Source organism: Bos mutus, chromosome 2, assembly GCF_027580195.1.
Source record: "Bos mutus isolate GX-2022 chromosome 2, NWIPB_WYAK_1.1, whole genome shotgun sequence".
NCBI lineage: Eukaryota > Metazoa > Chordata > Mammalia > Artiodactyla > Bovidae > Bos > Bos mutus.
Window position 1 is genome coordinate 74,002,307 of NC_091618.1, and position 12,147 is coordinate 74,014,453.

Consider the following 12,147-nt stretch of genomic DNA (forward strand, 5'->3'; position numbering starts at 1 on the left):
ACATACACACACACATGACAGATTTATCATTTTACCATGTCTTGAAAAAAGTACTTACCTGCCATCTCTTCTCAGGGCAAAAGTGATGCCATCTTTCTGGAAAGGAAGTAGCTTTGCTCTTAGTTTGTCAGGCAAAAAATCCAGCTGTTTATAAGATTCACTTGTCGAACAAGAAATGTGAGGTGTAAGAGACTTTTTTATGTTATGACCTCTGGACATGATGATCCTAAAAACAAAACAAAACAAAAATCACAAGGGAAGGGGTGAAGGAAATAGATATTACTAAGTGTATTAGAAAATTAAAGATAAATAATAATAGTAAAGTACTTATTAGTAGTCTTGATATACCAGATATAAACTGGTTAAATCATGTTCTCAGAATAAGCAATTAAGAAAATACAAAGCACTGAATTCAAAAGCAATTACTTGTTCCACTGTCTAGGGACCAGCATTTTCTATTTCATTTATACTTCTATTAATAGTTGAGCCATAATGTAGCAATAACCCCTGTTATAAGCAATAAATGTATTACTGAAAAGTTATAAATCAACTAGAAATATATAATGAGATATATTACTTTTAAAATAAGGAATGAATTTGTTACAGAAATATGAAATTCCTTTTATAGTTGATCCTTTTATAGATACTCATCTTCACATTATACCAGATTTTCTAAGAATGAAGTCAAATTAAATTTTATCATTTATTTATTTATTTATTTGGGCCTACCATGTGGCTTGTGGCATCTTGGTTCCCTGATGGATGGAAGTTGGGCTCTCAGCGGTCAAAGTGGAGAGTTGTAACCACTGGACCCCCAGGGAATTTCCTAAATTGCACTTTAAAAATGGTAAGATACAAAGACACTAACTCCAAATTTATAATTATTAAATTAGCTCAATATTATTAAATGAGATTTATTTTTAATATTAAAATGAATTCTTTAACCACTTGAATCCACAGTATAAACACAGCCTGATTAGCACCTTTCTCACCAGTGGGTTTCCACAGATATAGTTTTAATTTTCTAACATAAAAATTTCATATATCTTCAAATTCTTAGAACTCTGCAAGAAAAAAATCCTATTAAATCACTGAACTATAAAGCTTCTTTAATATGACACTTTGTATTTAGATTGCAACTTTCATCTATTTATAACCTCATTTCATTTTAAAAACAAATTTGCTTTAATTATCAATTACTTGCAGACTTTTAAACTTTAGCCTCCCACTCCCCTAAAAAAGTAATTAATCTCTGTGTATAATGTTTAAGAATATCAAAAATTTGACAAATATATATTATTAACAAATAGGTACAACATGCCACAATCTAGAGAAGCAAGGATCACACCCCCACAGAGCTTACATTCTTGAGGGGTAGACTGAAATTAAACAAATAAACAAGGAGATTAATTACAGTATATAGTACCAGTATTCGGAGAAGGCAATGGCACCCCACTCCAGTCCTCTTGCCTGGAAAATCCCATGGGTGGAGTAGCCTGGTAGGCTGCAGTCCATGGGCTTGCTAAGAGTCGGACACGACTGAGAGACTTCACTTTCACTTTTCACTTTCATGCATTGGAGAAGGCAATGGCAACCCACTCCAGTGTTCTTGCCTGGAGAATCCCAGGGACGGGGGAGCCTGGTGGGCTGCCGTCTTTGGGGTCGCACAGAGTCGGACACAACTGAAGCGACTTAGCAGCAGCAGCAGTACCAGTATTATGAAGGACCTTAAGAGGGTAACAGCTATTTTAGGCAAGCTGACCGGGAAAGTCCACTCTTAGGTGATGCTTGCTCTACAGTCTAAAGGATGTGAAAGAACCAGTCAGGTTCAGAGTTGATAGAAGAGCACTCCAGGTGAACAGAATGAGTGAAACGACCCTAATTTGAGAAAGGGTTTAGTGATTTCTAGAAACAGAAAGCAGGCCAATGAGGTTAAACCAAGGGATAGAATGGCATGAGATGAAGCTATTGAGATAAGCAAATGTCAAATCACAGAAGGCTGTCATAAAGACTTTGGACTCCACTTTAAGAATGAAGGTAAGTCGATGGAGATGTGTTGCCAAATACACTATTAAGCAGATAAAGCTATTTAAATGTAATTAAAATAAAAAATTAAATTCTTCAGCTCCATCCACCATGTTTCAATTCTCAACAGCCACATATGGCTAGTGGCTATCATACTGAATGGTTCACATACACAGAACACTTATTCTTCACTGAAAGTTGTATTGGATAGCAATCACTGGAAAGTTTTAAGCAGGGCAGGAACACAATCTGACTTACAGTGCAAAAACTACCAGATGAGGATAAAGCTGTCAATAGAAAGGCAGGGAGAAATGTTCTTATTGGACTTGGCCAGTCCACAAAGCCCATACTGCCTGAATTTAGAGGTGATTTATAACTCAGACCTGTTCTCAGAAGCAACACTGAGTCAGTATCCCCAGTACCTTGTCAGCAATAATAACAAAACTCTGAATAAAGAATAGAAAAATGGCTCAAAAGGAGGGAAAGCATGAAGCTCTTTATCATGCTGCAAAGTACATGGCAAAAATATTCTTAACAATGGAACTATAGAGATTTAGGAAATCTCTTAGAGGTAAAGCTAATAGGACTTGCTGATGGAGTACATGGGGAGAATGAGGGAAATGTGAAATCAAGATGTATGTTTAGTGTAATGGAGTTAGGCTGCACAAGTTACTTAAAAGGCTAACGAACAAATAGATTGGGAAGAAAAAAAATCAACAGATCTTTTAGGAATATATACAGTTAGAGATGATCACAAGATATGAAGTGGATATGTCAAACAGACTTGAAAATATATCAATCTGGAACTCTAGGGAGAGAATAAGGGTAGATACGTACTGGGAGTCAACTTGGGATAGTAAACCTGTATCATTTTTTGCAGCCACCCAATATCTGGGACCCCTGCTATATTTAGAAATTTCCTTACATTACATATATGAGTGGGAGTCAGGTATCACCTTCCAAAAATAAAGCTGGAAATTACAGATTCTTGCTCTCCCAGCTTGCCTTACACTTATAGATTTTGCTAATCAGATATACCCGTTTCAGTCTTTAACCTAGAAAGTAAAAATTCAAAAACATTGGAATTAAGTGAAATTTACTCTGGTAAGGGCAGTAGCAGCAGAAAGAGTCATGTCCACTTTCCAGAAGGAATAGGGGCTTAGAAACCTTTAGGGTAAGTGGCACAAGGGATACCATGTTTTAGTGACGGACACTGGCAAGAAGCTAAGAAAAATATACAAAAATCATTTTACTACCTATTATCTTTGCTTTTTAATATTGTAAAAAAAATTTAACAAATACTCCACGCAAAAAAAAATATCCACTATGTTGAGGTCACATTGCAACTTTTATGAGGACTGAATCAGGCACTGTAATTAGTAAAAATAAACAATGAAACTAAAATAATCTTAATAAAAAAACTGTTCTAATAGAGTAACAAGAGAAAAAATAATTATTCAATATGAAGATGGAAGAACTCTGAAACAGTACAGCAATGTTGAGAAAAAATTAAACTAAAATTATGAGCTGGCTCACTGATAATTCAAATAGGTACCTGAATGCATAAGGAACTTAAAAATGTAGCGGTACAATCTAATGAATAGAAAAGGAATGTTTACTTAATACTCAAAAGAAAAACACTTTTCGAAAGCCCTTTCCCATTTATACTATCTTTCTAAAAGAAGTACTTATACTTCTTGGTTGTAAAACTTACTATGAAACCACATAATGAAGTCAGTGTAGTACTAGCATAATGATAGACAGAACAATGGATTAGAATTCAGAGTCCATAATTAAACACTTAAGAGTCAACTGATTTTTGACAAGGGTATCAGAATAATTTAAGAGAAAATGAATAATCTTTTCAAGAAATAGTGCTGGGACAACTAGATGTTCATATTCACATATAAAAGTGAAACCAGACCCCTAACTCACACCATACACAATATAAGTAAAAATGATCAAGGGCTAAAACTAAAAAACTGTTAAAAGAAAGCATAAGAATAAATCTTGGTGACTGTGAGTTATGCAATGATTTCTTAGATACAATGCCAAAAATAAAAGCAAAAAAGATAAAATAGATTTCACCAAAATTTAAAACTTTGGTGTTGCAAATAATACCATCCAAAAAGTGAGGGCAATCCACAAAGGGAGAAACGATCTGCAAACTATATCTAACAAGGGACTTAAATCTAGAATATACAAAGAACAATTATAACTCAATGAAAAAAAAAGACAACCCAATTTTTAAATGGGCAAAAGATCTGAATAGACATTTCTCCAAAGAAGATATACAAATGGCCAATAAGCACACAGAACAACATTCAACATCATGAATATTAAGAAAATGGCAAATTAGAACCATAGCAAAACATCACTTTGTACTTATTAGGATGGCTAATGTAAAAAAGATAGATGACAAGAAGTTTGGCAAAGTGTGGAGAAAATTAGAACCCTCAAACACTGATTGTAGAAATGTATACAAGTGTAATCATTGTGAAAATCAATATAGCAGTTCATCAAATGTGAAACATAATTGCTATCAAACCTGCAAATTCTACCTCTAGGTATACACCCAAGATAAATGAAAATATACATCTACATAAAAATTCACATACAAACTTTCATAGCAGCATTATTCATGATAGTTAAAAAATAAAAACAACCTAAATGTTTAACAACTGATGAACTGATAAAGAAAATATAGTATATCCATGCAATGGAATATTATTTGACAGGAAAAAATGAGTAAAATATTAATACATGCTACAACATGGGATGAATCTTGAAAACATGCTAAGTGACAAAAGCCAGTCACAAAGAACCACATACTGTGTGATTCCATTTTTATGAAAAATCTAGAAGAAGCAAATCCATAGAGACAGAAAGTAAATGAGTGGTTACCTAGGGCAGGAGTCAGGGGAGTGTGAGGAGGGTAGGAATACAGGGTAGCAGAATAAAGAGCAACATCAAATGATTACTGGGTTTCTTTTTAGAGTGAAGAAAATGTTAAAAAATTAGATCATGATAATGGTCCTACAACTCTGAATATATCAAAACCCACAGAACTGTAAAATGAATGAATTTTGATTTTATTTTTGGGTGAATTTTATCTCAATTAGGCTGCTTTTTAAAAAAAAAAATTGTAAAAACCTCAATCAATGTAATTTTCAAGAATAAAAAAATAAAGAAAATTTATATGGTAATCTTAATGGTACAGGGAGAGAAGCATTTGATAAAATTAAAGATCTGTTCAGAGGAAAAGCTCCCTGACACAGGAAAAACAGAAGAAGACACTTCATATGATGAAAAGATTTTACCAAAAACCTTCAGTGAACATCTTAAGGTAAAATATTGACAGCTTTCCTTGCAAGGTCAGAAAAGTCACAAAAATGCTTACTATCTCAAGTTTTATTTAACAATGGAAATCAATTGAATAAGGCAAAAGAGGAGAAAAAAATTGTTAATTCACACATGACATAGGATTATGCACAGAGAATAAAAATAAACTAGGAAATTTATAAGCAAATTTAGTGAAGTAGATGAATAGATGACCAATATACAGAATCCCTTATGTTTCTCTTCATAGGTAAAAATGAGAAAATAAAATGTTAAAATTGATACCATTCTTAAAAACATCAAGAAATTCAAAGATCAGAAATAAATCTAAAAAAAGGATGCACAAGCCCTGTGTATGGAAACTATAAAAGATTTCTTTAAAAGAATGTGTAAAACAAAGAACTGATAACCCTGTTACTAGATTGGAACTGATAAGAGTATCAACAAACTCTTCAGATGATGCTTATGCCACTGAAACAACACAAACAGTGAAAATAGGCCCTGGGGCTTCCCTGGTGGCTCAGAGGATAAAGCATCTGCCTGCAATGCAGGAGACCAGGGTTCGATCCCTGGGTTGGAAAGATCCCCTGGAGAAGGAAATGGCAACCCACTCCAGTATTCTTGCCTGGAGAATCCCATGGACAGAGGAGCCTGGTGGGCTACAGCCCACAAGGTCGCAAAGAGTTCGACACGTTGAGTGACTTCACTTCCTTTCTTTCTTTCTTTCTTTCTTTAATTCTGAAGGTGGGGAAAGAATATTTCTGGAGTGTCTGTTTTGTGCCAAGAACTTGAACATATGCTATCTCATGTAATTCTGCTAAGAACCCTATGAAATAAGTATAGTTCAGTTGGTAAAGAATCTGCCTGCAATGCAGGAGATCCAGGTTCAATTCTTGGGGTGGGAAGATCAGCTGGAGAAGGGACAGGCTACCCACTCCAGTATTCTTGGGCTTCCCTTGTGGCTCAGCTGGTAAAGAATCCACTTGCAATGTGGGAGACCTGGGCTCAATCCCTGGGTTGGGAAGATCCCCTGGAGAAGACAAAGGCTACCCACTCCAGTGTTCTGGCCTGGAGAATTCCATGGACTGTATAGTCCATGGGGTCACAAAGAGTCGGATTCGACTGAGTGACTTTCACTTTCATATTCACTAATGAGTAAACTATAACATGGTGGATAAGAAAGCCAGGATTCAAATACAAGTTTTAGTTCAGTTCAGTCACTCAGTTGTGTCCAACTCTTTGTGATCCCATGGATTGCAGCACGCCAGGCTTCCCTGTCTATCATTAACTCCTGGAGCTTGCTCAAATTCATGTCCATGAAGTCGGTGATGCCATCCAACCATCTCATCCTCTGTTGTCCCCTTTTCCTCCTGCCTTCAATCTTTCCCAGCATCAGGGTCTTTTCCAATGGGTCAGTTCTTCACACCAGGTAGCCAAAGTATTGGAGTTTCAGCTTCAACATCAGTCCTTCCAATGAATATTCAGGACTGATCTCCTTTAGGATGGACTGGTTGGAACTCCTTGCAATCCAAGGGACTCTCAAGAGTCTTCTCTAACACCACAGTTCAAAAACATCGATTCTTTGGCACTCAGCCTTTTTTATGGTCCAACTCTCACATGCATACATGACTACTGGAAAAACCATAGCTTTGACTAGATGGACCTTTGTTGGCAAAGTAATATCTCTGCTTTTTAATATGCTGTCTAGGTTTGTCATGGCTTTTCTTCTAAGGAGCAAGCATCTTTTAATTTTGTGGCTACAGTCACCATCTGCAGTGATTTTGGAGCCCAAGCAAATAAAGTCTGTCACTGTTTCCATTGTTTCCCCATCTATTTGCCATGAAGTGATAGGATTAGATGTTTGTATGGCTACAAAGCCTGAAATGAGGGAAAGTCTCATCCAAAGATTTAAAACACAAACAAAATCAATCTATCAAATAAGCAATTCTTGTCTTGATATATGCCTCAATGGAGTATATATACAGTCACTTAGAAAAATACTGATAATCTGATAATTTCTTCAATAACTATACATTCAACTATCATATGATTCAGCAACTGTACTCCTGGGCATTTACCCTAGAGGAAAAATGTCAAAACTTACGTCTACATAAAACTTACAACTATACCTAAATGTGAATGTTTACAGTAGCTTTAGTTATTATAGTCAAAACCTCAAACCAACCTAACTGGAATGGACCATTCTATGAGGTAAACGGTTAAACAAACTGGTACATACATATCATGAAATACTAGTCAGCCCAAAAAAAAAAAAAAAAAAAGGCACAACTAACACACACAACAATATGGAGGAATCTCCAGAGAACTGTGCTGCTGAGAAAGTCAATGTCAAAAGGTTACATTTCTTTGACTCCATTTATGTAACATTCTTCAAATGACAAAATTGTAGAAATGGAGAAGAGATTGGTAGTTGCCAAGGGTTAAGGTGGGGAAAAGAAAGAGCAGATTGTGACTCTAGAAAGGCAACATGAGGGACCCCTATGAGATGGAGATGTTCTCCATCTTGATGGTGTCAATATCCTGGTGGTGATACCGTGTTACAATTTTACAAGATATTACCATTTCAGGAAACTGGGTAAAGCACACAGGATTGTACCTCCATTATTTCTTTGCATTATTTCTCCCAACAGCTATGAATTTACAGACTTCAAAATTAAAACTTCAGTTTTAAAAGCTGGAAAGCAAACACACTGGCTTAACATGTAACGATTAATCTGAAAGTTTGGGATAATGACCAAAAAGATAAAACAGGATCATGTAGCTAACGGCTGAGGTAATACATCTGGGTCTTTACTCTCTTTTCAACACAAGAATGGTCCATCTCTGCCTCAGGGCTAAATCCAGGGGAAAATATCTATTTTAAATAGAATATTTGCTCTGTAAAGAATTACAGTTAAAAAATATTCACTTAATGAATTTCATTTTTTTATGTATTCAACAACAAAAAAATACTTGCATGTTTCTGTGGAGCAGACACTGCAGAAGGCTCTGGATATAACATAGAACACATGCAATTTTCAAGAAACACTACAGGGAACGTACCAGGCAGATGTTAGTGGAACATATAAGAGGGACAGTGTTCAGATTTGGGGTTTTGGAAGGCTTCTTAACAGATACACACATCAAGGCTGAGAGCTGAAGAACAAATACACAATAACCAGATAAGTTTATACAAAGGACTTTCTTGGTTCAGTGGCTAAGACTCCATGCTTCCAATTCAGGGGACCCAGGTTTGATCCACGGTCAGAGAATTAGATCTCGCATGCCACAACTTAGACCTGGTACAGTCAAATAAGTAAATAAAAATAAATATCTTTTAAAAAAAAGTATAAAGGAAATGAATTGGAAGTAAAAGGAAGAGAGAATGAAGGAATTCTCATTTCACATCTTAATATCAGTAAATCATTCCCCCTTCATTAAATCACTTTTTTTTTTTCATTTAAATTCTGGAACACTGTTCTGAAATCAGACTGATTATATTCTTTGCAGCCAAAGATGGAGAAGCTCCATACAGTCAGCAAAACAAGACCGGGAGCTGACTGTGGCTCAGATCATGAACTCCTTATTGCCAAATTCAGACTTAAATTGAAGAAAGTAGGGAAAACCACTAGACCATTCAGGTATGACCTAAATCAAATCCCTTATGATTATACAGTGGAAGTGAGAAATAGATTTCAGGGACTAGATCTGATAGACAGAATGCCTGATGAACTATGGACGGAGGTTCATGACATTGTACAAGAGACAGGGATCAAGACCATCCCCATGGAAAAGAAATTCAAAAAAGCAAAATGGCTGTCTGAGGAGGCCTTACAAACAGCTGTGAAAAGAAGAGAAGTGAAAAGCAAAGGAGAAAAGGAAAGATATAAGCATCTGAATGCAGAGTTCCAAAGAATAGCAAGGAGAGATAAGAAAGCCTTCCTCAGTGATCAATGCAAAGAAATAGAAGAAAACAACAGAATGGGAAAGACTAGAGATCTCTTCAAGAAAATTAGAGATACCAAGGGAACATTGCATGCAAAGATGGGCTAGATAAAGGACAAAAATGGTATGGACCTAACAGAAGCAGAAGATATTAAGAAGAGGTGGCAAGAATACACAGAAGAACTGTACAAAAAAGATCTTCACGACTGAGAAAATCACGATGGTGTGATCACTACCTAGTGCCAGACATCCTGGAATGTGAAGTCAAGTGGGCCTTAGAAAGCATCACTACGAACAAAGCTAGCGGAGGTGATGGAATTCCAGTTCAGCTATTCCAAATCCTGAAAGATGATGCTGTGAAAGTGCTGCACTCAATATGCCAGCAAATTTGGCAACCTCACCAGTGGCCACAGGACTGGAAAAGGTCAGTTTTCATTCCAACCTCAAAGAAAGGCAATGCCAAAGAATGCTCAAACTACCACACAATTGCACTCATCTCACACGCTAGTAAAGTAATGCTCAAAATTCTCCAAGACAGGCTTCAGCAATATGTGAACCGTGAACTTGCAGATGTTCAAGCTGGTTTTAGAAAAGGCAGAGGAACCAGAGATCAAATTGCCAACATCCACTGGATCATGGAAAAAGCAAGAGAGTTCCAGAAAAACATCTATTTCTGCTTTATTGACTATGCCAAAGCCTTTGACTGTCTGGATCACAATAAACTGTGGAAGATTCTGAAAGAGATGGGAATACCACAGACCACCTGACCTGCCTCTTGAGAAACCTATATGCAGGTCAGGAAGCAACAGTTAGAACTGGACATGGAACAACAGACTGGTTCCAAATAGGAAAAGGAGTACGTCAAGGCTGTATATTGTCACTCTGCTTATTTAACTTCTATGCGGAGTACATCATGAGAAATGCTGGGCTGGAAAAAGCACAAGCTGTAATCAAGATTGCCTGGAGAAATATCAATAAGCTCAGATATGCAGATGACACCACCCTTATGGCAGAAAGTGAAGAGGAACTAAAAAGCCTCTTGATGAAAGTGAAAGAAGAGAGTGAACAAGTTGGCTTAAAGCTCAACATTCAGAAAACGAAGATCATGGCATCTGGTCCCATCACTTCATGGGAAACAGATGGGGAAACAGTGTCAGACTTTATTTTTGGGGGCTCCAAAATCACTGCAGATGGTGACTGCAGCCATGAAATTAAATGACGCTTACTCCTTGGAAGGAAAGTTATGACCAACCTAGATAGCATATTCAAAAGCAGAGACACTACTTTGCCGACAAAGGTTCGTCAAGGCTATGGTTTTTCCTGTGGTCATGTATGGATGCGAGAGTCGGACTGTGAAGAAGGCTGAGCACCGAAGAATTGATGCTTTTGAATTGTGGTGTTGGAGAAGACTCTTGAGAGTCCCTTGGACTGCAAGGAGATCCAACCAGTCCATTCTGAAGGAGATCAGCCCTGGGTGTTCTTTGGAAGGAATGATGCTAAAGCTGAAACTCCAGTACTTTGGCCACCTCATGTGAAGAGCTGACTCATTGGAAAAGACCCTGATGCTGGGAGGGATTGGGGGCAGGAGGAGAAGGGGACGACAGAGGATAAGATGGCTGGATGGCATCACCGACTCAATGGACATGAGTTTGAGTGAACTCCGGGAGTTGGTGATGGACAGGGAGGCCTGGTGTGCTACGATTCATGGGGTCGCAAAGAGTCGGACACGACAGAGCAACTGAACTGAACTGATACCCTCATGGATTTTATCATGTATCATTCCTTCTTGGTCTAAACTTTTCCCTTTTCCTCATCTTCCTGTCTTCTTAGAGAGTACCAGGGCTCAGGTTTTAGCATCTTCTGCTCTCTCCTTTAGAGATCTCATTAGTTTCATGGCTTTAAATACTATTTCTATGCCAATGACTCCCATATGCTATGCTATGCTATGCTATGCTAAGTCACTTCAGTCGTGTCCGACTCTGTGCGACCCCATAGACGGCAGCCCACTAGGTTCCCCCGTCCCTGGGATTCTCCAGGCAAGAACACTGGAGTAGGCTGCCATTTCCTTCTCCAATGCATGAAAGTGAAAAGTGAAAGTGAAGTCACTCAGTCGTGTCCGACTCTTAGCGACCCCATGGATTGCAGCCTAACAGCTCCTCTGTCCGTGGGATTTTCCAAGCAAGAGTACTGGAGTGGGGTGCCATTGCCTTCTCCGAATGACTCCCATAGGCATATGCAAAGATCAGACCTCTTCTTAACTTCAGATTTGTTTGCATATTCAACCAGACATATTTACCTAGAAGTCTAACAGACATCTCAAACTTACTCTGACCAAAATGAACTCTAGATCTTTCTCTCAAACCATACGCCATCAAGGGTCTTCCCCATCCCATCTTGCCAGTTACTCACACTAATTCCTAGACTTCAGGCTTTGCCTCACAGTGCACATCCAATCCACCACCATCTCCTGTTGGCTCTACATTCAAAACATATCCTGAATCCCACCATTTCGTACAACCTCCACATCTACTCGCCTGATCTGAGCCACCATCCTGTTACCTCTAAGCCTGAATTCTTGCAACAGCTTGATACTCCAGATGCCACTGTGCTCCTCTCAATTCAGCAGTCAGTGAAATAAATACTTTTACAAAGTAAATCTGATCACATTACTTCTCAGAACTCCTTGGTGACTCCTGATTTTACCTGGATAAAATCTGTGTTAATAGTTTACGAGCCCTTCTACACTCTGCACCCTTCTCCTATTACCTCCCACCTCACTTTTTCCTGTCAAACTTATGTTCTTACATGTTTCTGCTTTGGACTCCATACCAGCTGGTC

The 12,147-nt window shown here is 37.7% G+C and overlaps 1 protein-coding gene across 3 annotated transcripts in view; it reads right to left on the reverse strand.

Moving 5' to 3' along the window:
* ZRANB3 (zinc finger RANBP2-type containing 3) overlaps positions 1-12,147 on the reverse strand; it is a 301,075-nt gene that overhangs the window by 269,781 nt on the left and 19,147 nt on the right. For 2 of the 3 annotated variants that reach the window (XM_070389710.1, XM_070389696.1), the window contains exon 2: positions 59-226. In XM_070389710.1, the coding sequence (XP_070245811.1) occupies positions 59-219 (161 nt within the window). In that variant the 5' untranslated portion in view covers positions 220-226. Of the gene's footprint in view, positions 1-58; positions 227-12,147 lie in introns of those variants that run through there. The other variant, XM_070389716.1, reaches the window with a different exon arrangement.